Below are 27,434 nucleotides of genomic sequence, written 5' to 3' on the forward strand. Positions count from 1 at the left end.
CAATGGAAACAATACTTGCAAATGTAAATAAATTGATTTAACATTAGCAATTCATCTTAAACTGATCTAATCACAAACTAATACATGTAAACTAACATAAGTTTCAAATTCATTAGACTGTGACTGAGGGGGCGAGGCCAAATATTCTCCATGGAAATGAGATGTGCCAATGCTTATACAACTGAATACCAATTAACATTGGCCTACCACTGATGGTTCCCCTTGAATTGACCTAATCACAAACTAATCATGATAACTTACAAAAATTTTCAAAGTCAATAGACCATGACTAAGGGGTGGAGCCAAATTATCTCCATAGAAATGAGATATGCCAATGCTTATACAATTGCATACAAAATATCATTGATCTACCACTTGTGGTTCCCCATAAACTGACCTAATTATAAACTAATAAATGTAAAATAAGCAAAAGTTTCGAAGTCAATAGACCAGGACTGAGGGGGCAGGGAAAAAAAATCTCCATGGAAATGAGATGTGCAAATGCTTATACAACTGCATACAAAATATGATTGACTGTACCACTTGTGGTTCATCATAAACTAGACCTAATCACAAACTAATACATTGTTGACGCCGTCGCCAACGCCAGAAACAGCATACCTGTGTCTCGCTTTTTGACTCCGTCAAGGCGAGACAAAAATAGAATTGAAGGATTTAGTTATAACCAATTTTATAATTCTTAAATGTTGTTTATTTGGAAACTTTCATTTTCAGTGTGACATTTTACTCAGCTACTTGACAAACGAATCATAAATGCACTTCAGGTTTTTAAAACATCAAGTCCCCAGTTGTTTAAAAAGTAATAAAATAATAAACAAAGTCTCATTTAAAGTCTCATAATTTATTATACAGATGTAAAGATTGTAAAATTAGAATTTATAATACCATTAATGTATATAAAGTAACATTGAAACAGAAAAAAATATATATCTAAAGTAATACTATAACATTTTATACATACACAGTTTTTTTATAAGACATGTTTTTAAGGATGTACTTAGGTCAGGTTTAGGAATTTTTATCAGATGTTGAGAGTCCTTGCTTTTTTCCTACAAAACAGTGTAAAGATTTTGCCCCATAACACCTATTTTAATAAATATAAGACTTCAATAGCACATAAAAGTTCTTTTACCAAAATTTAAGCAGATTCTAGATTTTTCTTTAGATGGAAACCCAAATAGGAGCTCGATAAATAACGATCTTTTGACTTATAATATCAACTTTAAATTTATCATTTTTGTTTCCACCCAAATACATCCTTAAGAACAGAGACACAAATCTTGAATATGTAAAGTATTATCTTTTCTTAACTTTCACAGGTTCTTTCTAGCAAAAGGGTTATTTAACCAAAATTTTAGCCAAAAATTTACACATGTTCTTTCACTCTAGAACAAAGTAAAAAAAAGACTATTTTATTGAATTTGCCATTTCATGTACATGTATTAAAAGCAGTAAAAATAATACTTTAATGTTCAAATCACACACAATACATTGGCACAAGAATAAATTAAAAATAAGAAATCTTTCTAAAGTAGTCTTTAGTATATTAGCTTGAGCAAACAATCTAAAACCTCAAACAAATTATGACTATAACAGAATAAGAGAATGGAAGCAGTGAATGTGTCAAGGAGACAACAACCCCACCAAAAAAACAGAAAACATCCCTTTGGTATACATCCGATGATGCAGACTTAATCAAATTCATGATTAAAACTTAGAGTGCAGAATGGTAGTTAAATTCTAAAAATTATTGTGAAATTCTCTACCAAAATACTGGACCTATACTGTCACATGGAACTCAAGGGATGTAACTCCTGTTACCTGTTACATTTACTCATAACTGATACAAAGTGCAAAATTTGGAATAAAAAAAAAAAAAAAAATCCTATGATTACTGGTATTCTTCCTATTAAAGACCATACTGGAAAATTCAGATTTTTCATTTCAGAATCCCTGCATTTTCGAGGATATTTTATTTTTATGGTTTTGCCAAGGTCTGCATACGAGCCTATATTAAAAAAAATTAGTGGTGCACCTGTATCCACTAAACCCATGAAAATTGGTATCCAACGAAAATAATAATGAATCCACAGTATGCAGAATTTGTCAAAAACACCAAATCAAATATAAAAGAAGAGTGTAGATGCTGGAATGTATTACCTGATTTACTTTAGAATGATTTATGTTAAAAATTTTGTAAAATGGAGGTTTTAATACAAGTATCACACAAACTAACATAATAAATGATCCATGACAATGAAGTCACAGTCAGATGAAAGGAACTAAATCAGACTCTTTTAAAAATTACCTCCCTTTGCCTGCAACAACACTATACATATGAGTAAAATTAACAAGTTATTTGCCTTAAAGCTATATACACTGAAAACTACAAAATTCATACCTTTTTGGTTTACACTATAAAGCTTAGTTCGGCATAGAAATTTATTCAACAGTAGACAAGACAGATATACATACAAAGCAAACAAACTATAAAATATAAAATTACTTAGGATTTACTGCAGCCAAGTAAACATAATATAGCCATATAAATCACAGATATGCTTATTTATAACAAATAGCCCTTAAAAAGATAAAAGATACCAAACGGACAACCAATAATCATTAGTCAATTAAAGAAGTCATTTTCTTGGTAAAAAAAGAAAAATATAATGAGGCACAAGATGTCATTTGAACAACCACATCAGCCATACATTTTTCATTTTTTTATTTCTTCAAACCCATCTCAACCCCATAAAAGATTTTCTAGAAACATATATACACAATAGTGGTGTTTGATTTTTAAATTCTGTTTTTCACATCTGAGGCAAGGCTACTCACTAAATTTCATTCAAAATAAAAATAAAACATATTTCCTTTAACCCTCCCTCTTAAAATGATACCATGAATTAAAACAAATTTATTTCCATATAAATGCTGTATTGGGAATTCCAATAATTTATCATATGAACCTTTTACTACACTTATCAAATCAACCGGTAATTATTTCTACAAAAATATTAAAAACAAAAATTAACAGAACACTAATACACTGCAATCTAATTTAAATTAAATCTCTGCACTCGCTCATTTTTTTTATGCTTGGTTGCAGAGTGAGAGCAACAAAGCATAAAAAAATGAGCCAGTGCGGAGATTTAATTTTAATTAGATTGAATACACTGTGAAATATGATAGAAGCACTCCTATTATGTTAGAACACTACTGGCTACTTTAATTATATGGCTGAAAGCAAAACATTTACAGCAGCAATAAAAGCATCAAATATACAAAGTATTTTGATTAAAATCATTGACTAGAGAAGTGAAAAAGAATTGCTTTAAAAAACATATATATTAAGTTTTGAAATACCCATAACCATATAGACTTTGTTAATAGAAAATGTATGCACATAAGTAATAAGAATACAAGTACATACAAGTGAAAATATATTTTTATGTAGACATCATATCAAAGGTTTATTAATTCTGATAAATATGACTCAGTAGATTTGAAAAGAACCCGAATTTTATATTTTTATATACTCAAAGTATTTAACTGAAATAGAAAAAGAAATTAAATTGAAAAAAATATTCAAAAATTTAACTGCAAAATATACCCATAAATGTTTACTTGCTACACTCAGAACCATTTTAAAATACCAGAAGTCTTAAAATCAATGACCCTGAAGCCACAGTGGGTATACATGTAGGTATCATTTCACTTATTTCAAGATTTATAGACTAACTAATTGAAGAATTCAAATATAGAATAATATTCAATGAGTGTCCAACCAACACCTTAATTCATGAATGTTCATGATGCATGAGTTAATTATCAGTGTTGTTCAGTCACAAGTTGAATATTTTTACATTGACAATGGGCTTTTTAATAAGATTAAAGTAGAAAATGTAAAGAACTATATCATTTTCTATGGATTCATAATTTTACTCGATGTAATATCATCGACAATGTCTTGAAATCACCTAATGTGTATGACGCCAGAGGAGTGAAATAATTGAGTTTATTTCACAGGTGAAATTATCAGTTTTAATTTCACTGGGAATCACGGTAATTCATTGCAACCAAATGTAATATTAAAAGTTGACTAACGGGTACTTGCACATATCATATATGAGAACAGGTTATATCATTTGAAGATAACAGCAAGATCTCAACAATGAGAAATCGCAAAAATATATACATTAACAAGTTATCATGTCAATAAAATAACTCAGTTCTATAAAAAGAAAAAAGTGTGGTTTCTGAGTCCAGGTATTTCTTTTTTAAATTTTTAAATTTTCTTTATTTCCTCCATTTTTTGGTACCTTCAATTTTTTGTTACAGTGTTAAGACTTTTAAACATTTGGCACAAACCTTTTACTGATATCATTTCACTCCCAAATCATTCAATATGACTACTTGAAATAAAAGGAGAAATATTTGAGAAACTATCTATACAAATTATCAAAAAGAAATTTTTAATTAAACTTATGCAGGCTTAAACTACGAAAAATTTAATCGTTTAGCCAAGTGAACACAGATCAAAGATATTTAAAATGAATATTTATATACAGATGCTTCACATTTCATAAAAAAATACTTAGTATTCACATCTTATATGAGGGAAACAAATCTTGAAATGTTAAACAAAAAAATATGCAATTACTGAAAAATATGTATCAGAACTAACAATAAATCCAAACAAAACCAGATGCTCCACAGGGTGCAGCTTTATACGACCGTTGGGGCAAGTATGAACACAACATTTAATTTTGGACCCTTTAGACCTCAATATGGACCAATTTGATAACAGGGCCCAAATATGAAAAAGCTAAATACATATGGTTAGATTTAGCATACCAAAAAAAACCTATATATTCAATTTTTGTTGAAATCAAACAAAGTTTAATTTTGGACCCTGATTTGGACCAACTTGAAAACTGGGTCCATAATCAATAATCTAAGTACATGTTCAGATTCAGCATATCAAAGAACCCCAAGAATTCAATTTTTGTTAAAATCAAACTAAGTTTAATATCAGACCCTTTGGACCTTAATGTAGACCAATTTGAAAACAGAACCAAAAATTAAGAATCTTAATTCACGGTAAGATTCTGCATATCAGAAAAGCCCCAATAATTCAATTTTTGATGAAATCAAACAAAGTTTAATTTTGGACCCTTTTGGCCCCTAATTCCTAAACAGTTGGGACCAAAACCCCCAAAATCAATCCCAACCGTCCTTTAGTGGTTATAAACCTTGTGTTAAAATTTTATTGATTTTTTATTTGCTTATACTAAAGTTATTATCTGGAAATCATCTGTCTTCGGACGACGCTAACGAGGCAAAAGACAACAACGTGATACCAATATACGACCAAATTTTTTTTAATTTTTGCGGTCGTGTAAAAACTGGACATCATATCTTCACATCTAAATTAACACAATATTTTGATAAAACATAAACTTAATAAATCAATATAAAAAATTATTATTTGGCTATAAAAAGGAAAACTAGTATAATTTCAAAAACAAAACAAAGACAACAGTTGCTTTCTACATATATTTTTAAGTACTAAACATTTCAATATGTACAATTTTAAATTTAAACGAAATAATACATGACCAACAGTTCCTATTTTTCATATTTAATCACAATTTTCAATTTGGTATTAAGACCTTAAAAAAACCAAATGATCTAACCAATAAAATCGACCAAAAATACAAAAACTTATTATCTTTACAGATATTTCATTTAGGTAGCAGATGGTAAAAAAGGTGATATAATGAGGTCTAGGATTGGTTATATTTGGTAAAGGTAAGGTACATCTAGTACATCTAGATATAACAAATAGATTCATGTTATTCCTGAAGCTTACTTATAATTTCGAAAAAAAACCATCAGTTATCTACACGTTAGTAATTTATCTATATCTTTTAGTTGTCACATAATACATTCCTTGCACTTGTGAGAGTTGTGATTGTAAGTCCTCTATTCTGATCTCTTTTAAGTGAAGTAGTTGTTCTAATCTCTTTATTTTTGAATTCAGTATCTGCAAATAAATATAAACAATTGAAAATCATTCTAAATAACAATAACCAGTATACAACTGTTTCCCTATTCCGGGATTTTTGGGATCAAGTTTGGGTTAAACTATATTCCTTGTTATGGTCATGTATCTGTGTCCATTTAGTAATCGATTCACACTATCCCTGCAGATTCCTTGAAATTCTTAAAGTACATCAGTTATTTATGATTCTACGCTAAAGCTATTTATCGGTATCTTTTATTTGTCACATAATACATTCCTTGCACTTGTGAGAGTTGTGATTGTAAGTCCTCTACTCTAATATCCTTAAAGTGAAGCAGTTGTTCTAATCTCTTTATTTTTGAATTCATTATCTGCAAATAAATTTAAACAATTGAAAATCAGTCTTAAAAAATATAAAAGAATGTCCCCTGTGTTGCATATATTTTATCGGTCCAAGGGAATAACTCCCAAAAATTATTTTGTTTTTAAAAACTTTATAAATATCTGAGTGAAATGTAGGCTTGAAAGCATTAACAATGCAAATTTTAATATAATTCATATTTCCAAAGGGCAAAAGACTTTCAACAAAATCTTGATAGACACTGATTTTCGAATTTATCTGAGACATTGCTGGTATTAACCTCTGATATATGTTTGATAAAAATCTGGCAAGAATTGTACATGTGAGAAAGCTAACAATTAAATTTTTCATTTAATTTATATTTCGTTAAGGAGCATAACTTTTTTAAAAGAACTTAATCAGCACTTATTTTTGAACTTGTCAAAGACATAGCAAGATACAAACCTCTGATATAAGTTAGATAAAAATCCAGGCAAAAATTGAACATGTGAAAGAGGTGATAGTCCTGGGACAACACCCAGTATTTCTATACCCCCCCCCCCCCCCCAACAAGCTGCACAGAGAACAATCACAATTATAGCTGTTGGTTACTGTCAGTGAACCTGGATATTTTCATTTGTTGAAAATTTTGTGACTTGACATTTTAACAGGGGTTAAGTTCAAGTCTGCCGTTCCAATGGATATTGTTAATTTGTACAAACTTTTCATTCATTGAATAATTTGATACATTAACAATTCCAAAATCAGTAAAAATTACCCTTGCAAAAAAAAAATCCCTATACACAGAATATGATTTTTTGATTTTGACAGAATCTCTGTCGAAATAAAAAAATCTCTGAAAGAACAATTTTTTTTAACTTAACCAATTTTTTTTTAGTAATAATTTTACTTGTATAACATTACATAGTTGTAACTCCCCAAAACAACTTAATATGCCCCTTAACTTGCTCACAAATATTTTATATTTTAGCCTTCAACAGTTTGATCTGGACTTTTTCAGGATCAGAAAATTATAAAACACATGCATGCCTTCTGTCAGATGTAAAAAGAGACTAGAAGAATACAAATGTTTCTCTCTGAAGAAGATCTAGGAATGTCTACTTTTCAACCAATCAGAGTTATCTTTCTTTGGTAGGTTGTAAATAATCCTTACCTTTTTTGTGGCTTTAATCAACCAGGGACTTTCTATACTAAAGGGACTTTCTATACTAAGTATAGAAGTATGGACAGTCCCTGAATTAAATTACAGATAAAACCAGATGCTCCACAGGCACCAGCATTATATGACCGCAGAGGTCGAACCCTGGACACAACATTCAAGCTTGATACAGCTCTGAATTTTGATTGTGGTTAAATAGTTGAAATAGCATAGAATAAATGTGGTCTAATGAACTTAAAAATTTTAAATTTACCTATTATGGTCCAATATCCAAAATCTAAAAAAAATGGCTATGGAATGATTCAGCATATCAAAGAATCCGAAGAATTCAATTTTTGATCAAATCAAACAAAGTTTGATTTTGGACCCTTCGTTTTGACCTCAATGTGGACCAATTTGATAGCAGGGCCCTTTAAAACAAAAATCGAAATACATGGTTAGATTAAGATATCAAAGATGGTTCTTTGATATCTAAATCTAACCATGTATTTGTTTGATTTCAACAAAAATTGAATGTAAAGGGTTTAATTTACATTCAATTTTTGTTGAAATCAAACAAAGTTAAATTTTGGACCCCAATTTTGACCAACTTGAAAACTGGGCCCATAATCAAAAATCTAAATACATGGTTAGATTCAGAATATCAAAGAACCTCAATAATTCATTTTTTGATGAAATCAAACCAAGTTTAAGTTTGGACCCTTTGGACCTCATGTGGACCAATTTAAAAAAAAAGGGACCAAATTCCAAAAACGTAATACAGGGTTAGATTCAGCATATTGAAGAACCCCAAGAATTCAAAATTGGTCAAGAAATAAGCAATTTATACAAAGTATAAGAAAAGTATTGTTTTTGGCCCCTAATTCCTAAACAGTTTTGGCCATAACCCACAAAATCAATCCCAACCTTTCTTTTTTGGAATGGAACCTTGTGGTACAATTTCAGAAAGATCTATAGACTAACACACAAATTATTGTCTGGAAACTAGAAAAAAAATATTTTGACCCCTTTTGGGCCCCTTGTTCCTAAACTGTTGGAACCATAACCCCCAAAAACAATCCCAACCTTCCTTTTGTTGTTTCAAACCATGTGTTTAAATTTCATAGAGATCCATTCCCTTAAAGTAAAGTTATTGTCCGGAAACTAAGTGTATTCAGATGACACTGACAAAAACGACATGATACCACTATAGGAATTTTTCTGGCGGTCGTATAAAAATTTTAAAAGAATTTAAATTAAAAAAAAAATCTTTCAAAAAAATACCTTATTTCTTGGAATAATGCAATTTGAAGATCAAAATAAATATTAAAGATTAAAATTTACAAAATTCTAAATTTGGAGGTCAAATAATGTTTTTCAAAATTGAGATAAAATTTAAACTTTGACAAAACTTGTCCCTTGAAAAATTGGAATAAATTAGCCTCTCGGTTCGTTAATGCACAAATTTAAGAAATTTCATAAATGGTAAGCATACTTTAATTGTTTCAGTTTTAGCCAGACTTTCCATTTCCTTTTCTTCAAGTAAACTTCTGGATACATTTTCTGATGATGGTACTATAAATAGTTTTGGTTCATACATAGGCTGTTTTCCATCTCCTAGATATGTCCTGTAACAAAAATAAAAATCTGTAACACTGTAAATAAGCTAGCAAGATGAATACATATACTGTCATCTTTTTTAAGAATGTTCTTCTGAAGACATGTTTTCTTTTGGCCCTCGTCTCTGTCGTGTGGTATTGCACTTTACTCTTTTTATTGTTATTTATAGGTATGATTATTATCATTGGTTGTGATATATGGGTGTTAACGGAAGAAGAATACTTTTTTCTCTGAAATGAAATACAGAAATTGCATATTAGAAAAAAAGTGTAAATATTCCTATAAAAGCACTTGTTTCTGTAAATACATAATGTATATCGCTTTTAAAAATATCAAGACACATGCACAATATATATATGGTCACACAATTCTGGATACTATTTCATAATTCAGATTTTATTATCACCTAGATGTTATCAAGAGGAAGAAATCTCAGCTGCAACAATATTTGCTGGGTTTTTATAAATTGACTGAACACATTGTACAATAAGAAATAAAATCTAATATTTCTGTATATCAACTATTCTTCCTATATACCTTCTTCAAACATTTTGTGTTACAGCATAAACCATAAAAGTGTTAAAAATATTTTGTTTTATCAAAGATTATTAAAAAAAAAACCATCCTGGAGTTGAAACCAAAACTGACATGTTGAATTTGAACTTAATTTATAGACCTCAAGGTTGAAAATTAAAAATTGAATGTGATCAAATTTTTATGAAATCATAAACTTAGTCATAATAAATTTAACTACTACATCTGCATTCAGAACAAATCTTGATTTTGTCTTAAAAATCTGATAAAACATTCTTAGAGCAAAACACAATAGTCTATTTGCCAATTCCTGTAATTGACCCTGTTATTAGAGATCCCTTTTCTAGTTGTCTCCCTTATGAGGATTATTAATTTTTATTTACAATGGAGAGCTAACGGAAAGAACAAATTTACCAGTGTTTAATGTGAGTAATCTTCAAGGTTTTCAAATCTTTTCATTACAATAATTTGTTGTTACTGTAAGCTAAATACTTTTGACATCAAAAATTATTTTTTAAGAAAAATTAGTTAAACCGCCGATACATCACTTTCAATTCGTCATGCTTTGCATTGGCAAAAGCCAATTTTGTCCGGTATAGAACCAGCCTACAATTGACAAAGGGAAGTCATTCGTTTAAAATGTGTGTAATAACAGAATCATATCGGTAATTGGCAAATGGACTGTTGAGGGCAAAATTTCCACGTAAATAGTTTATGATGTAACAGTAACTCAATAACAAAATCTATATATCTAGCCCATATTCAAAAGTGCAATCAAAAGTATCAAATGTTCACATACTATCACTAACAAGCCTTCACTAATATTTTGACAGGGTTAAAACACTTTTGATATTTGAACCAAATTGAATATAATTTTAATTATTACAATAAATGTATGAATTTATTTTAGTAGATTGTAAAGAAATTAGTCATATACAACTGTATATCATTAATTAGATGCAGAATTTAATATCTATATTGAATTGGAACTTTCATTATGCGAGAAATGCATTAAATGTTAACTTCACTTCTATCATGTCTATATTTTGCTCCTTAGGTGAAATGCATAACACATCAACAAAAAAGTTATATGAAATTTCTTAACATGCAACAAGTCCGTCAAAGAACATTTTGTTACAATTTATACTGATAAATGGCATAAAACTGCATAACTAAATTATTTTAAAGCATATGTTAAATTTCTATTTTGATTTAAGTACTGAGGTATGAAAATATCTGATAAATTATAACTTAGTATCTTTATACAGCAAAATCTTGACTGCAGGTTAAAATATTAATGTAGCAATTAGCTCTAAAGCAACTGACGCTACTTCTTACCAATAATAAGGATTTTTTGGTCTTGGATAAGCTCTACAATAACACAATAGCTTATTGTAATAGCATGTTTTTTTAGATTTTTTCTTTGATATATAATTTCATTATGGAGTGGCTGACATTAATTATTGAACTTATTATAATAAATGCCGTAATAAATTTCAATTCATATTTTTCCATTCTCAATACCTCTTTAAAGTTGGCAAAGTGAGACTAATTTATTTCATTCATTCCATTACATCCATGCTTAATCATACATATTCCAAGGTATTAATTATCTGTTTTGAAAATTAAAACATTGACCATAGAATGTTGGGTAAAATGTCTTAAAAAAAATCACATAACTTTTTTTTAAAGATTGTCAGTGCTTTAATTTTCTGATAAAAGTACCATTTATATCATTTATTGAAACACATATCTAATGATTTATTATTTTTTTAGTTGCTTAAAATCCAGTGGCAAATATTTCATGCATGTTGAGGATAACAACAAACTGACAATGAATAAAATTGGTAGGTCTTGTTATAGAGGCTGTTCAGAATAAAGTTGAACTGCCCGTGGAAAATTATTGTATATTGGAAAGGGACAGAAATTTTGCCATTCACCTTCAGACCATTCAAAGAGTTGTTGCAAGGGTTTTTAACTTGCAAAGAGTGGCACTCTCTTTACACAAGGCATCAGATTTAGCATCCCCATTCTGATCATAAGTGGTTGTATAGTTGTATACCCCCCCCCCCCCACAGCTAAACAGGTCCCCCACTTTAGAAAGAGCTTTATAATGCATGTAAGAAGAATACCAACGTGACCACATTTCTATTCACCAGTCACCAAAAGGGGGCCTTCCCAACCAAGGACAAAAGGGGGGTGTCCAACTGCATGGATTGTCCCAAAAAGGGGGCTTCCAACCCCAGGACCATCCCACTGGATCCGCCACTGTCAAGGGATCATATTTTAAGAACTATATATTAACCAGGTATCAACTCTTTTGTTTTCACTTAATCGTAATTAGCATTTAAATGTATTGTTCTATAATAATTATCTATAGACTCTAGTGAATTCTACGTTCAGTCCACCTTTTTGTTAAGAATTAAATACTCAAACTTCACAAAAGAACATTATAAAACTATTAATAAATTATATAGTAACATACAATTGTGTCATGCTGTTTTAATCTTTAAACACATGATGATAAAACCCCAGGTTCTTATCATTTGTAAATATAGTTAATCCAAAACTGGTACAATGGCCAACTTATTGATAGTTTAAACTACACTTAATGATTTATCAATAATAAATACACCATAAAATTAGAAAAAAAATTGACAGGCTGTTAATCAGACAGAAATTGAAGCATTTCCATTGATTTGGTCAGCTAATGTCAACATGGCATATTTAGTGACGGATCAATTTTATTAAAAAACTAGAAAGTATTATGAATTTCAACTTATGATGCGATAAATATTTAGGAAGACTTTGCTTTTGCATGATTCTGAACTTTGCCACTGTTATTTCATAAAATAGTTTGCAATGCTGTGATTAATATACATTAAGAAAGTGTATTCAAGTGTTGTCCTGTTAACTTGTGTTGCTGGGTTGCTGATTTTTATGTGTACCAGAGACATCCTCTTGTTCGTTATTCATATTTTCATAGAAACAAACATTTATAGAGTTAAAGTAAGCTATACAGCAAGATAGATTCAAACTTAACATATATTTTAAACGTGGGCAGTGATTGAAACTGAAAATATATCTTGTAAAGACCAGTTATTAAGAAAATGTAAAACAAGTATAAATGGGGAATGTGTCCAGGGGACACAGATGATGCCCTGGCTAGCATATCTTATAAAGTTATCAAGGAGCATAACTGAAGAATGGTGAAAGTGATACTACCAAAATTTGAACTTGATCTGAGTTTTATGGTAATAAGTATTGTGTATAAGTCTCAGAACATTTGGTTGAGGTTAACTCAAGTCTCAAAGAAGAGAAAAGAAAAATTCAGCAATTTTTCAATAGGGAAACAGGCACAACTCTAGAATGGTAAAAGTGACACCTGACCAAAAATAAACTTGATCTGTATTTTGTGGTTATAAGCACTGTGTACAAGTTTCATAACACTTGGTTGAGGCAAACTAAAGAAAGAAAATGAAATCATAAATTCAGCAAGTTTTAAGTTTATAAAGGGGCATAACTCAAGAATGGTAAAAATGACACCACCCAATTTCACAAAATTTGATCTGTATTGAGTGGTTATAAGCAATGAGTATCAGTTTCATAACATTTGGATGAGGCAAACTAAAGTAAAAGAATGGATACGGATTACCAATTTTTCGGTTTGTAAAGGGATATTACTCTAGAATGGTTATAGTGACGCCACCAAAATTTAAACTTGATCTGGGTTCTGTGGTCAAAAGCATTTTGTATACATTTCATAACATTTGGTTGAGGCAAACTAAAGTAAAAGAATGGAGACGGATTAGCAATTTTTCCGTTTGTAAAGGGATTTTATTCTAGAACGGTTATAGTGACGCCACCAAAATCTAAACTTGATCTGGGTTTTGTATTTTGTATACATTTCATAACATTTGGTTGAAGCAAACTAAAGTTAGAGAATGTATACATAAATGATATATTGCTAGCATTAAAATAAAAGTATAACGCTTTTACTTGTATTTTTTAACTGTTAATTAATCTTTAACATTATTCCAAATCTTTTAAATAACAAGAAAGTGAAGAAAAAAAATTTGTTAAGAATTTGAGGTCCAAGTAACACTTATACGTATATATTTCACAGGGCTATCCCTTATAAAACTTACTTCATCTTAAATTGTTATATTAAGCATATCTCTCCAATACAGATTAAGTAACACAAATTGTTCTAAATTATGTCATTCGAGAAGCACTTTCTTGTATACTGTTTATATAGAAATCTTTTACAAGACAGACCTTATTTTGAATTGTTAATAAAGCATTAATAATCCATTTAATCACTCTCACAAATAATCATGTTCTTGTTTATTATCTTTCACCATTGAACAAGTGTAGTATTTAACAGACACCCTTTCCATTGTATCACAAATAAACAAAACTATATACCCATCAAAATCGTTAAAGCTGGCAGTAAATAAACTGAAAAATATCACCATGAAGTTTAATATAAACTAACTATTTTCAAGTAAACTATACCAACTTTAGTCATGATCTTATCTTAAAGTTTGATACATGTAGACTTAGTCTGTAGTATTCTAGACTTAAAGTTTGATACATGTAGTATTCTAGACTTAAAGATTGAAACATGTAGTATTCTAGACTTAAAACTTGATAGTATTCTAGACTTAAAACTTGATAGTATTCTAGACTTAAAATTTGATAGTATTCTAGACTTAAAGTTTGATACATGTAGTATTCTAGACTTAAAGATTGAAACATGTAGTATTCTAGACTTAAAACTTGATAGTATTCTAGACTTAAAACTTGATAGTATTCTAGACTTAAAATTTGATAGTATTCTAGACTTAAAGTTTTTATGTAGTATTCTAGACTTAAAGTTTGATACATGTACATGTAGTATTCTAGACTTAAAGCTTAAAAGTATTCTAGACTTAAAGTTTGATACATGTAGTATTCTAGACTTAAAGTTTGATAGTATTCTAGAATTTAATGTCTACAGTAAAATAACTGACTTAATAAACTTGTAAGTAAACAACTGACTTATTAGGACTCAAAGGATATGACTGAACCAAAAGTGACATGTATTGTATTTCAAATATACAAAATATGAATATGATACATCATGTACATATAAGAAGCTACTTATAATATCTATATTAAGTCTGATGGCTGTTAATAGATTTTATCTCCATTTTTTTGTGAAACAATGTTTAAGGTTTACTTCAGGCACAAACATAAAATTTACAGATTGGAAACAACATTCACAGTATAGGCAGCATATATACTATTCAAACTTTACTGTATGCCAATATAGAGTAAAGAATATCAATTCTATTACAACTAAAAATATATTTGTTTTTCTTCTTTTTAAAAGTGGCATTATTAATATTGTGTATTCTGCATGCTGATAAAGAAACAATTAATATATGTATATTCTTGCACTTTTTTCTCAGAAATTAAGCAGGTTTCTCCCCGTCTATGAGCTGATTAACAAAACACTGTCAGCCAATCAGAAGACGTGTTATATCCAAAATTACATTATTTTAAAATAACACAGCTAGTACTAAAAACTCTGAAAATAGACTGAACAGAACTTAACTGACCACAAGCAAAGTATCTAGTCATTCTATTGAGCTATCAAAAACATCAATATCAATACAGAACTTAACTGACCACAATCAAAGTGTCTAGTCATTCTATTGAGCTATCAAAAACATCAATATCAATACAGAACTTAACTGACCACAATCAAAGTGTCTAGTCATTCTATTGAGCTATCAAGTACATCAATATCCATACAGCCAATTAGAGGGAGTTGTGATTCCAAGGCATAAACAGGGAGATAAATGGGATAAAGGGGTTCCTGAATATCCCACGAAAAAATATAACAAAAAACTAAAAATCAAACTTACGATCTGTCTGGGTGACTGTGTGGAATTTCTCCTCGTTGATATTTTCTTGGTGATGATAGTTTTTCTGGAGAATGTCTCCCTGTAGATTTTGATGTAACAGGAACTAATGCTTCTGTTAAAAAGTTAAAATAGACTGATTAGCTTAATATAATAAAAAATTCAAGTAAAGGAGTAGGCCAAATAAGACCCCTTTTGGTCCAAAAGTAAGCATTTTTACAAATTTATTAAATGTAAATTTAATCTATTAATTGGAAAGAATTATACTTTTGTAGGCTGCTTTTGATAATACATGTTATACACATGCATTACAAGAAAAAGCATTATTAATTAAAACTGCTAATTTCTAGATGGTTTTGGCTAAAAATTGAAGTGGACACATTTGTGTTCAGTCTTAATATTAGACAATTTTGCAATATAGAGTTGCATGAAAGCAAATTAAAACTAATATAATTTACCACATAAAATTGAGAATGGAAATGGGGAATGTGTCAAAGAGACAACAACCCGACCATAGAACAAACAACAGCAGAAGGTCACCAATAGGTAATTTAAGGATAAGAGTGAAATCTATGTAAGTAAGAGTTATTCAAGTTCAACAAACAACTCGAATCTTTTAATAATTATAGTTAAATTTTATATAGTTACACACACTACTTTATATTCCAATTGACCTGACTTGCAGAGCAATTCAGTTAAAGGCAATTTTAAAGCAATTAAATCATAAATAGTTTTATGAAAAGCTGTTACATATAAATATTTTGACATAGAGAGGTACTGAGATTTAAAACATTCAATATAATTTACTTATATATATAAATAATTACTTGTTCAAATTTCTTAACGATAAAGTTGTTATTCTTCAAATCATATTTTGGATACAATTATTCTTAACTTATACCCTGGAAAATGTGTATCGTTCAGATTAGTATCTTGAGGGAAAAACAATGAAGCTTTTAAATCTTGCATAAATCCCAAAACAGTTTACTGGAAAACCTTCATAAATCATATACCTGTCAGACAAAGGTCAAATATTTGATATCAAATTTCACTATGAAGGTAAAATACTTTTAAGTAATGAAACTTTGATAATGAAATCTATGCATGGTTCTTTTAAAATTGTCATAATTATTATATAATATAGAATAAAAGTATTACAGCTATATATAGACATTAACAGTAAATGTTAGAAGGTGTAGTCAATGTGAGGTTACAGGTTGATCCATGCTGTGCAGTAAGAGTCAAATCCACCACATCTAATGTGTCAGAATTATATCTGTGTGTATATTACTTCCTAACACTTTCATTTTAAATAAAGTGGTCTCACAGGGGTACCAGCTAAATACTTAATAATCCATTTAGTCATGGTAATGTTTGAGTCATGCCATTTACTCTGACTTCTTAAATGGAGTAAATTTTTATCATTTTATATTTTAATCATGAACACCAAATTTGCATAAACATTTTTTTTTACAACCAATCTTAATGAATAGCAACCCAAAAAAACAATCTATATTTTTTTTATTGAGTATTGAAAAAGAAAGTTATTTGGATTTTTAAACAACTAAGCACTCATTAATGCTATGACTACAGCCTTTCAGGAATTCAAAAATATAATTTACCTCTAACAATGAAACATATTAAATATTGACATTTGTGATCATAATATTCTCTCTTTCAGCAAATCAATAAATTAAAATATGAAACTTTTCATTAATGTTTAAATATCTTATAACTTCATTATAACTATATTTGTCTCTACCAAACAAATAGCTGAAGACATGATATTTTTTAGAGATTAAATTCGTTTTTTTTTACGCAAAGTTGTTATAACTTGTGCAGAATGATATAAATAATAGATTACTTGGCAGAAAATATAAATTAAGTAACATATATCCTAGAGAAACGAAACATTGACAACATGCTAATATCACAAAGCAAGAACTATTCATAACTTTAACACATTTAGGAATTGCCTGAAACAAGGTACAATGTAATCTTATTTGGGGGAAAAAAGGAATACTAAGCAATTTTTATTTCTGTCATATGTGCTGCAACAACCATTTAAACTATTTACTTCGGAAATCCAGTTAAAAATGTAAAAGTTCTGTTGATAAAATTAGGTTTCACTTGCACTGGTATTCTTATAATATTGACCTTTATTTGACCTTACAACGTTATGTAAACTCTCAACTTAATTCAGACTTGTATCTCATCTTAACTTAATTCAGACTTGCATCTCATCTTAACTTAATAATTCAGACTTGTATCTCATCTTATTTTCAAATATGATAAGGTTCATGGCATAAAAAAAAAAAAAAAATGATGGAATCACAACTAAGCTCCAATAGTAACATTGGTTATTCTTTTCATTCAAATCATTTATTTTTATCATTTTGTGAATTTAAGATGAGGGTAGTAGCTAATCATAATTTTAAGTCAATTAGTATTGAGTTTATAAAGATTAATTTGAAAATTGTTATATATACTAGAAATTTTGGGGGAAAAATTACGATTGGCATTTATCTGAAATAATCTAACATTTGACTTGTTTGAGGCATATATGTAGTTTATTAAATTAAAAAAAAAATTGAAATAAAAATTCAGGTTTATTCCCTAAATGTGAAAAAGAACCTCTTACCAAGGCATCAACACACAGCAAAAGTTGAGTTCAGAGTGAAATCCATTATTAAGTCACAGCAGACACATTCACTTCAAAGAAATTCCAAACTTACTTGAATCTTTGATATAATCTTTGTCTATGGACATGGCTAGATCAATTTCCCGCCGACTCCTACCTTGTTTTTCCATCATCTTGTCAAGCTGCATACGTAGTAACATCAAAACCTTTTCTATTACCCTAGGTTTTGGATTTGTGGTATTAGCCAGTGCCCTTATTACATCATCTGACAAGTCTAAATCTAATTTTCGTAGTACTCGTCTAAAAGATAAAACAAAATCTTTTTACATCATATTTTTCTAAATTCATATTTTATGCTTAACCTTATTTCTAATTCAAGTAACAACTCTTTTTAAGTTATCTTTGAAGTAATGCATTTTGTATCATTTCACATCTTGATGTCACATTCCATCTTCTTTTCTCTTTTTTTTTTACCTCTTTGCTGGTTTAAGTGTTGTTTGGTTGCTGTCATCCACTTTCAATCATACTTGAAGCAATAATTAAACAGGTACATGTATATAATATTATGTGTTTGAAGTTGAACTTTTACAAAAATGTTCAAAATGTATAAATCAATGTATCAGTTGAAAAAAGTTAATTGGGATAAGTGAAACAGGGAACAAATTCCCAAGTTTAATATAATCTGAAATATTGATGTACAATGTATTAAGTCAATGTTAAAAAAAATGTAAAACTCAGTGTTTTCATTTCATGCATCACTTGCATATCTTTTTCTGTTGATTTTTAACAGTAGTTTTTTTTTCATATACAATATATATGTAGTAAATTGAGTTGACCCTTTCAGGGCATTACCAGTCCTATATATGTTGATAAAAAAGGAATTTCTGTAGTTAACATTTCTCAGGAGATAATTATATTCAAGGAAAGAGGGGGGGGGGGGGGGGGGCAATAAGAGCCTCATGGAAATAAATACTGTAGATTCATTTTTTTTTGTGGGTGCCAATTTTCGTGGATGAAGGAAAACTTGAGTGTTCGTGGACATTTAATTTCGTGGTTTTGCATCATAAAGTCTCCATACAAGTCTTTAGAAATGTGTTATTCGTTTTCAACTATACCTACGAAATCCACGAAAATCGGTATCCAACGAATAATAATGAATCCATAGAACTAAATAATATTTAGAGTTATTTGATTAGACATTAAAATGTTTAACTTTTTTTTAAATTATAATAATTCAATGAAGTATAAAAATCTACAAAGGAGGACATAATGTTAAATTTTTTCTTCAAATGAATGACAAGAAAAGATTTGTATGGTTTTGACCTTTTGTTTGCTGATATGACATAAGGTTAAATGTTGTGCTAATGCAAGAGGCACAAACTATTTATATCAGATGTGCATGTGATCACATAGACACACACTGTGTGATATATATATTTATAAGGTTTTTATTATACTTCCTTTTAAAATGCCATATTTCGATTGGCTAAAACAAGGGTGTTAATTTACTCTATCACATGGCTGAGCAGGTGAACATTTTTTTGAATGTCACCCTCTCGTCCAGACCAATCAAAAGTCAATAATTTACAGGACAATGAATTGAATTTACATCAAGCTATGAAAGACAATACTTAAGTTCTACGTTTTGGCTCAGATTGTATTTTTTAACTGTCAAATTAAAAAAAAAAAAAAAACATCTTGCTTCGCTTTTGATTTTTCTAAAATCAGTGTAAGGCTGCTATATATGTACATGATGTCATAGAAAATACTTTAAAATAAAATTCATCTGTATAAAAGACAATAATGATAGGACATTCAGTATAATAAATTAAATAACACATAGCTGAGAGGGTGATAGAGCAGCTTCAGATTGGCTTCGCCATGGTTGACAATGTTTTCTTGGGGTTACAATCTGCTCTATCACCCTCTCAGCTTTGTGTTATTTATATAATATTATCTTATATATATCCTATTTTAAGTATTACTTATATTCCTTTTCCAGGTCTGTATCATTTCCAAGTATTAAAGGGATATTGCCTGGTGTACACTTATTTCTTTGAAACATATTTAAATCTCTCTTAGACATGCATAAATTTTGAAAGTAATGATTTTTATTATAAATTGACACATCTAAATTCTGAATAAATGTCTATGGATAAAATGAAACCACAAAGCCCCCAAAAAAAACATCAATCCCATATTTTTTTAATGATACATGTAAATGTAGATACAGGTATTTTGTCATCACTCAACATCCTCAATAAAAAAGTCCTACCTATTTAATAAATACCAGTTCTCCATTTTTTGCTTTGTTGCTGCAGCTGGTGTATAATTGTGAAGCTCTACCCATTTAGGAAGATAATGCGCAACAATTTCTGCTACTAGCACTGAAATATAAGTAATAAAAGTTTTTAGACAGAATAGAAAAAAGAATGACCAAGATGCTTCCTGTCGGTGTTGATACTACATGAAGGAAATGACAAATAATTAAACAAAAGCAAACTAAAAATAAATTGAATGAAATCAGACATTAAAACCAAAACACATCCTTTATGTGCCTGTCCCAAGACAGGAGCCGGTTTTAGTGGTTGTTGTTGGTTACTGTTAAACATATTTGTTTTTTTGGTTTATGGTTGTTTATGGTTTTGTTTTGGTGTTTTTTATTTGATTGTTTTACATTTTGTCAGGCCAGAGCAATGCAAATCTGACTAAATACAGTATGGATTTGGCTCTTAGTTGAAGGTTAAAAAGTGACCTATATCAAAATCATAAGGCCATCAGCCGCCATCATTTCCACAAGAACTTAAAGAAACTAAAGAGTCATGCAGAAAGTATTTTCAATAATTTATGGAAAAACATTAATTTATATTTAATCAGTTACACTGAAAGCCTTTAACTTTGAAAGCTGAATACTATGACAATAACACTAAAAGACACTCTAGAGTGCAACCAAAAACCAACTTAGGTTACATAGCACCTGGGACATTAATATTAGATTTACTGTAAAAAGTACTCAAACTTTAAAATGTAAAATGAAACGATGTGATTTTTTATGCAGTAAACTTCAACTTCACTTAATTTTTTGTTTTTCCGTAACTAAGTAAACAATGATGAAATCTTTAACAAATTTGAGCTGTTCATGATCATTGATCACAAATAAAGTTTCCTTGCAATGAAACACTTAACAAAACCGTGTATATCCTGTTATTTTTAACTTTCCTAAGGTCGGTTGAAAAGTATCTTATTTATATAAAGGATTTCAACATTTAAAAAACCTAAACTGACACTACAGAAACTACCTAAATGTATGATTTAATAAATTTAAAATGTGTTTAAACCACTGAGACAGTGTAATTGTTGACATTACAGATAAAAGAGAAAAGATAATTTAACTCTTGTTTTGGATTAGTTTCTAAGACACTAAACGTTTAAAAAATTGTCTGTGATTGTATCACTGAAATAAGACCTTCCATTTCACCAATCACTTTAAATATAGCTACTGTCTAGAAAATTACACCAACTTGTACTTATTTTAATAAATGAAATTTAAGTCTTAGAATTTTTTAAGAAGAAATCAAAAGTCATTGTTACCATGCAATATTTTGTTTGCTACATTTTTAATATTACTCCTTACAAACTGCCTATTTTTTTACAAATATTGTGAAGTCACTTCAGGTTTGATTTTAAAGAATTTTAAAACCAATTGAATTGGGGTTTGGTCTCTTGTGAAGAGTTGTCTCACTGGCAATCATACCAGATCTTTTTTTCTATATATAAACCTGTTTGAAGTATATTTAACAAGCTATTATTTCAACTTTGAATTATTTTTAATTATGGAATTTGCATAATTTCTTGTGCTTGAAATTTTTAATAAATTCCATATTTATTCTTTATTATAGTGTTCTGTGACGCACACAACACGTACTACCTATAATAAAGAAGAGTACACATTTCCAATAGAATTACTGTGGGACACAAAATACTATCTATACAAAAAACATTGTATGGAAAGTATAATGCACAGCTCAAAACATTTCAATACAGAATAAACAGGTGTTACATATTTGTTTTTCGTTCATTTTTTTACATAAATAAGGCTGTTAGTTTTCTCGTTTGAATTGTTTTACATTGTCTTTCGGGGCCTTTTATAGCTGACTATGCGGTATGGGCTTTGTTCATTGTTGAAGGCCGTACGGTGACCTCTAGTTGTTAATGTCTGTGTCATTTTGGTCTTTTATGGATAGTTGTCTCATTGGTAATCATTCCAAATCTTCTTTTTTATATCAAATTTATTAAAAATTCAAGCACAAGAAATTATGCAAATTCCCTAATTAAAAATAATTCCAAGTGGAAATAATAGCCTGTTATTTGTTTATCTTTTATAAACTGTTAATTGGGAAAAAATAAGCATCAAAGGATGTAAAAACAAAGTCTAGCTTTTCAAAAACATAATCCTCTATGGTGTAATTAACATAAAAAGGAGATAAAGCTTGATTTATTTGAGACCCCATCTACCTTAATTATCAATACAAATAATTTGTACATGTTTTAATCAAGTATACAAATCCTTGTTTTAATCTATGAAAATTTATTTACTTTTGAGACTCCCATCTACCTTAATTATCAATACATATAATTATTACATGTTTTAATCTATGAAAATTTATTTACAAATGTTTGAGACTGCCATCTACCTTAATTATCAATACAAATAATTATTACATGTTTTAATTTATGAAAATTTATTTACAAATGTTTGAGACTCCCATCTACCTTAATTATCAATACAAATAATTATTACATGTTTTAATTTATGAAAATTTATTTACAAATGTTTGAGACTCCCATCTACCTTAATTATCAATGCAAATAATTATTACATGTTTTAATTTATGAAAATTTATTTACAAATGTTTGAGACTCCCATCTACCTTAATTATCAATGCAAATAATTATTACATGTTTTAATTTATGAAAATTTATTTACAAATGTCATGAATGTATCTTAGCTTTTATGAAAAATAATTTGACTTATTTATGCTGTAAGATGTTGCCTGGGATACATGATGTGGTAGTACAGAAATTTACACCTTGTTCAATCACTTTTGTACTTTGTATTTGATTTATTTGTAGTAGAAAATATGTTTTATGGTGTAAACGTTAAAGCAAAAAAATAAACTAATTTAGTGTTATAATGCAAACTATATGAATTGGTATTGAAAAAGTTAAGTTGTATTATTCAATCGAGAACTCAAGGTTCATTTACAAAAAAAACTAAACTAATAATTGGTATATGCATATAGAGAAAGTGTTTATCATACAATGTCATATCAATGCATGTACATGAATTTACATACATTATTGTACATGAAAGGACTTCTTTGTGATTTTCTTATTCAGCAAAAAATACAAATAAAAAAAATTAAGAACCTTTGTGAACGCCCTCACATACCCCATCCCACGTCCCAACATAATTGCAAAGGGACATAACTACTAGAAAAAAAATTGAATCATAATTTCCTGTTGATATGCACATCTACATAGTAATATCCTTATTATCTATTAAGTTTCATGGAATTCTGTTGTGTGGAGGAGTTGCAATGACAAAAACAGGACAGATGGACAGACGGACGGGTCAAATACATTACATGTGACGCAAAAATTGCATTGGGTGTATTAAATTCATGATATGGAATACATTTTTGGTAGGATAATACACTTACAAATGTACAAACAAATAATATACCTGTACAAATGTAAATTATATGAAAACGGCATAGACATTTTACAAATCCACTCTAAACATAGATTACATTAACAATTTCAAACTATGCATATCCCTCTGTCTCCGTTATATCTTTTCCAGCACATTGTAACATTAACTTTCAATCCAGTTTAGCTTGTGCTGGGCTTAACAGTTACAATAATAACACAAAGAAAAATCCTGTATATTATATTTAATCATTGATTATAAGCTCAAAAAATGACTTTCCAAACAATACCTTACAACCTAGGACTGATAATTAAGATATTTTATTTAAACAAGATACACATAATAAATAGTTTAAATGTACGAAATGTATACATTTCTACTTTAAGACTATTGATTTGCAATTTAAGTTGTAATTCTGAGTTTCTTAGCACATAAATACCTGTAATTTAATTTTTTTCTTCAAAGTTTTTAAACTTTGGGGATTTAATAGTTTCTTTTATGGACTGTCAGTAAAATAAAACCCAATTCAACATGGTTCAATGAGAACCAATACATTTAAAATAGCTAAGTAAGATATCAATCGAATACCAATCAACAGTTAATACCTAACAATTTTTATCAGCAAATATGTCAATCCTCTATAACAATAAATTTAATAAAATTAATCCTCTTTTGGAAAATAAGACCTGCTATTCTTATAGTTGAAACACAATGTACATGTTATTTATTTTGATTGAACATTCATGTCAACAAAATATACAAATACATATTACTCGGGAAATGACAAGTACATTTGTAAATGCATTTTTTCCATTCATAAAAGTAATAATACTAAAAATCCTTGTAACTTAAGAATTATTCACAATCAAATTTATTTAAATTTTATTGTCAAATTGAGTGTTGATCCTTAGAAACATACTTGTTGTGTACATGTATAATCATTCAATTCAAAATACATTTCATCCTGTTTCTTAATGTTTGGTTTCAGTCTACATTGTTTAATTTTTACAGGCCTTATTATGGACACTTCTGGACTTCAGATTATAAACTTTTAGTTTTTCTAGTTATTACATGTAGTATTTTGTACAGTATGTATTGTATACAATGTATGTCACAAAACAAAAATTTGACCATTGCCTATATATATATACAAAGTACATTTATTAATTGAGTTGGTCAATCATCATAATCAATCATGATTATCAGGAGGGAACATAATGGTTGTCACTACTGAAGAAGAAAACTGTGTACTGTCTCAAATGAGCACCAGACTTCACACCATGTTTTTAACAAATGTTTAAAATGGGAAGTGAGGTTTTCATTTGACATATCCTTAGAATCATTATTTTTCTGTAAATATTTGTCAACTGTTGTTTATTTTTCTTATTCTGGTGATTATAAAGTCATCAAACATTGATACATGTACTTTGTAGATTAAAGATTTTTTAGCAACTCCATTTGATAACTTCTATTTTTCAGAATTACAATTTTTTCTCTGTCATTCAAACATTAGTGTTTATGACTGTACTTGAGATAAATGTTTGTCAAAATAGTATTTAAACTTGTTCTTATACTGTTTATCATAATCATACAGAAAGTACAAGTATGTGCACTTTTTTTTATCTCTTAAAACATAGGATTTCAAATTTGAACATTTTAATTTTATTTTCTTAAATCAAAACAAGACTAATGATGACCAGTGAGTGTTGCTTTCTCAATTTAGGTAAGATGTACATGTACATGTACAGGCTATTATTTGAACTTGGAATTATTTTTAATTATGGAATTTGCATAATTTCTTGTGGTGGAAATTTTTAATACTTTGGAAAAAATTGGGTAGGTATGGATTTTTTTTAATTTTAAAATTTTCTTTTACACTCAGTCTATCATGTCATGATGTCTATCATTATCATGTCTATGGGAGAGAAATTTTAATTTAAAAAAATAACAACAACAAAACCGTCAAGGTAGGCTATTTCTAAACTTAAAATATGGGGTTAGTATAAAGGGAAATAGGAAGCACACATATTTTTTATTTGGCCTAAGGAGAAACAGTGTATTTTTAAAAGTTGAAGCAAGGATTTGTAAAGTAGCAACACAAATCCTTGGTTGAAGCATGCAAAAAATACTTTAGAAATGAAGGCATGGGTTATATAAAATGTATGTTGTTTGATAACAGTAGAAAAATCAATAAAAAAAAAGAAAATATATAATTTCCAATGTACTTATGAACTTAAAATCGTTCACTTTTTTTCTGACTTTTTTATCCCCCACATTTACACAGAAATCTCTTTCTTTCTTCCGGTCTTGTTTGTCGTGATACTTTGAGAATTCCTAACAACAGGTTGTATGTACAACAGGACCAACATCGGAAACGTTACAATATTTCCCTGTTTTTTAACATTATTTAAAATATGTTAGAATGGGGAAAAAAATAATTGATACAGACTTCGTTCCCTTTCACAGGTAACAATGGGTAACGTCTGCCTCATATTAAAATAAAGTTTCAGTACATGTACATGATAAAAATGAAAATAACCAGAATGTATATATATGTCGTGTATATTAAGAATCCTATATTAACAGTAAGTTTGTGTGTGTGTCAAACATATTTTGTGCTTAGAAGAACCTGGGACAACTATACTATTAGTATAATAGTCCCAGGTAGAGCACCACTTTGTTTACAATGTGTTATAAGGACCTCACATTAGAATTTTATGTAGTTTAAAGTTGAATCAAATTTCCAAATCAGTTTTCATTTATTTTTGGAATTGCACAAATTAAATGAATCTCTAATCTTAGGCACCAGCTCGGACTCTCATTAAACATGCGTTATCTAAAACCCTCATAGATGTGTGTAATGACCCTTAATGAATGTCTAGCAAAATATATAATTCTTTAAATCTAATTCTAAAAACTTTTTTGTATTTTGTATTGTTTTTCTACTTAATTTTCTCACCTCCATCAGAGAAATCTTTGACAACGTTTTTCTTTGGCCTAGAGAGTGGAATTCTATCAATCCAATGGTATAAATTCTCAACTTCAACATCGTCAAAGTACTCTTCCATGTCTACTCTGGTTAGTCCATTTAACTGTTTACGAAAAGTGATAGTGTCCATGTCCATTGTTGAAATATCATTTAGGCAAAGTAGGCAAACAGAAATAAGAATTACAAGTCAATACTAGTGTCAATACACAGTATATTTTATTTCCGTACTTATTTCCTTTTAACTCATTGAATGCCCTGAATGCACATGGTTATTTAATCACCTGTGAAGAATAGCCAGGTACGGTGGAGTTTGTTGTCGTTTAGTTACGAAGTTGTACTTGACAGAAGTTCCATTTCCGGTTCTAAGAAGTAACAGTCGTATTTTTCAATTTACAAGAGTTATCTTTCTTTTGCTTATAAAGATAAATCATTTTGAAAGACAAGTGTGGACACAGATCAGTGTGGATATTACCTGTT

General features: G+C 29.0%; 1 protein-coding gene across 13 annotated transcripts; it reads right to left on the reverse strand.

The window, feature by feature from the left end:
• Positions 1 to 846: 846 nt before the first annotated feature.
• On the reverse strand, positions 847 to 27,300 carry LOC139519865 (sperm flagellar protein 1-like). 13 transcript variants are annotated; one of them, XM_071312147.1, is made up of 8 exons: positions 26,928 to 27,236; positions 20,531 to 20,642; positions 18,413 to 18,555; positions 15,618 to 15,729; positions 14,131 to 14,163; positions 11,041 to 11,073; positions 9,044 to 9,176; positions 847 to 6,070 (listed from the first exon to the last, which is right to left on the reverse strand). In XM_071312147.1, the coding sequence occupies exons 1-8, from the start codon at positions 27,091 to 27,093 to the stop codon at positions 5,942 to 5,944; spliced, it is 861 nt and encodes a 286-aa protein (XP_071168248.1). In that variant the 5' UTR covers positions 27,094 to 27,236; the 3' UTR covers positions 847 to 5,941. The 13 variants fall into 13 exon arrangements, with proteins under 13 accessions (XP_071168248.1, XP_071168243.1, XP_071168252.1 ...); XM_071312142.1 differs by having other exon boundaries at positions 18,350 to 18,555; XM_071312141.1 differs by having other exon boundaries at positions 5,794 to 6,420; positions 18,350 to 18,555.
• Positions 27,301 to 27,434: the final 134 nt, after the last annotated feature.

Source organism: Mytilus edulis, chromosome 4 (genome assembly GCF_963676685.1).
Source record: "Mytilus edulis chromosome 4, xbMytEdul2.2, whole genome shotgun sequence".
Classification (NCBI taxonomy): Eukaryota; Metazoa; Mollusca; class Bivalvia; order Mytilida; family Mytilidae; genus Mytilus; species Mytilus edulis.

Bases quoted from the DNA above. Each gene is read 5' to 3' on its own strand.
- LOC139519865 (XM_071312142.1), bottom strand. From the start codon at position 27,093: ATGGACATGGACACTATCACTTTTCGTAAACAGTTAAATGGACTAACC. The intron at 15,730-18,349 runs GTAAGTTTGGAA...ACTTTTTAACAG, and splicing joins AGATTATATCAAAGATTCAA to AAGCATTAGTTCCTGTTACA. The intron at 14,164-15,617 runs GTAAGTTTGATT...GATATTTTTCAG, and splicing joins CACAGTCACCCAGACAGATC to TTTATTTACTGCCAGCTTTA.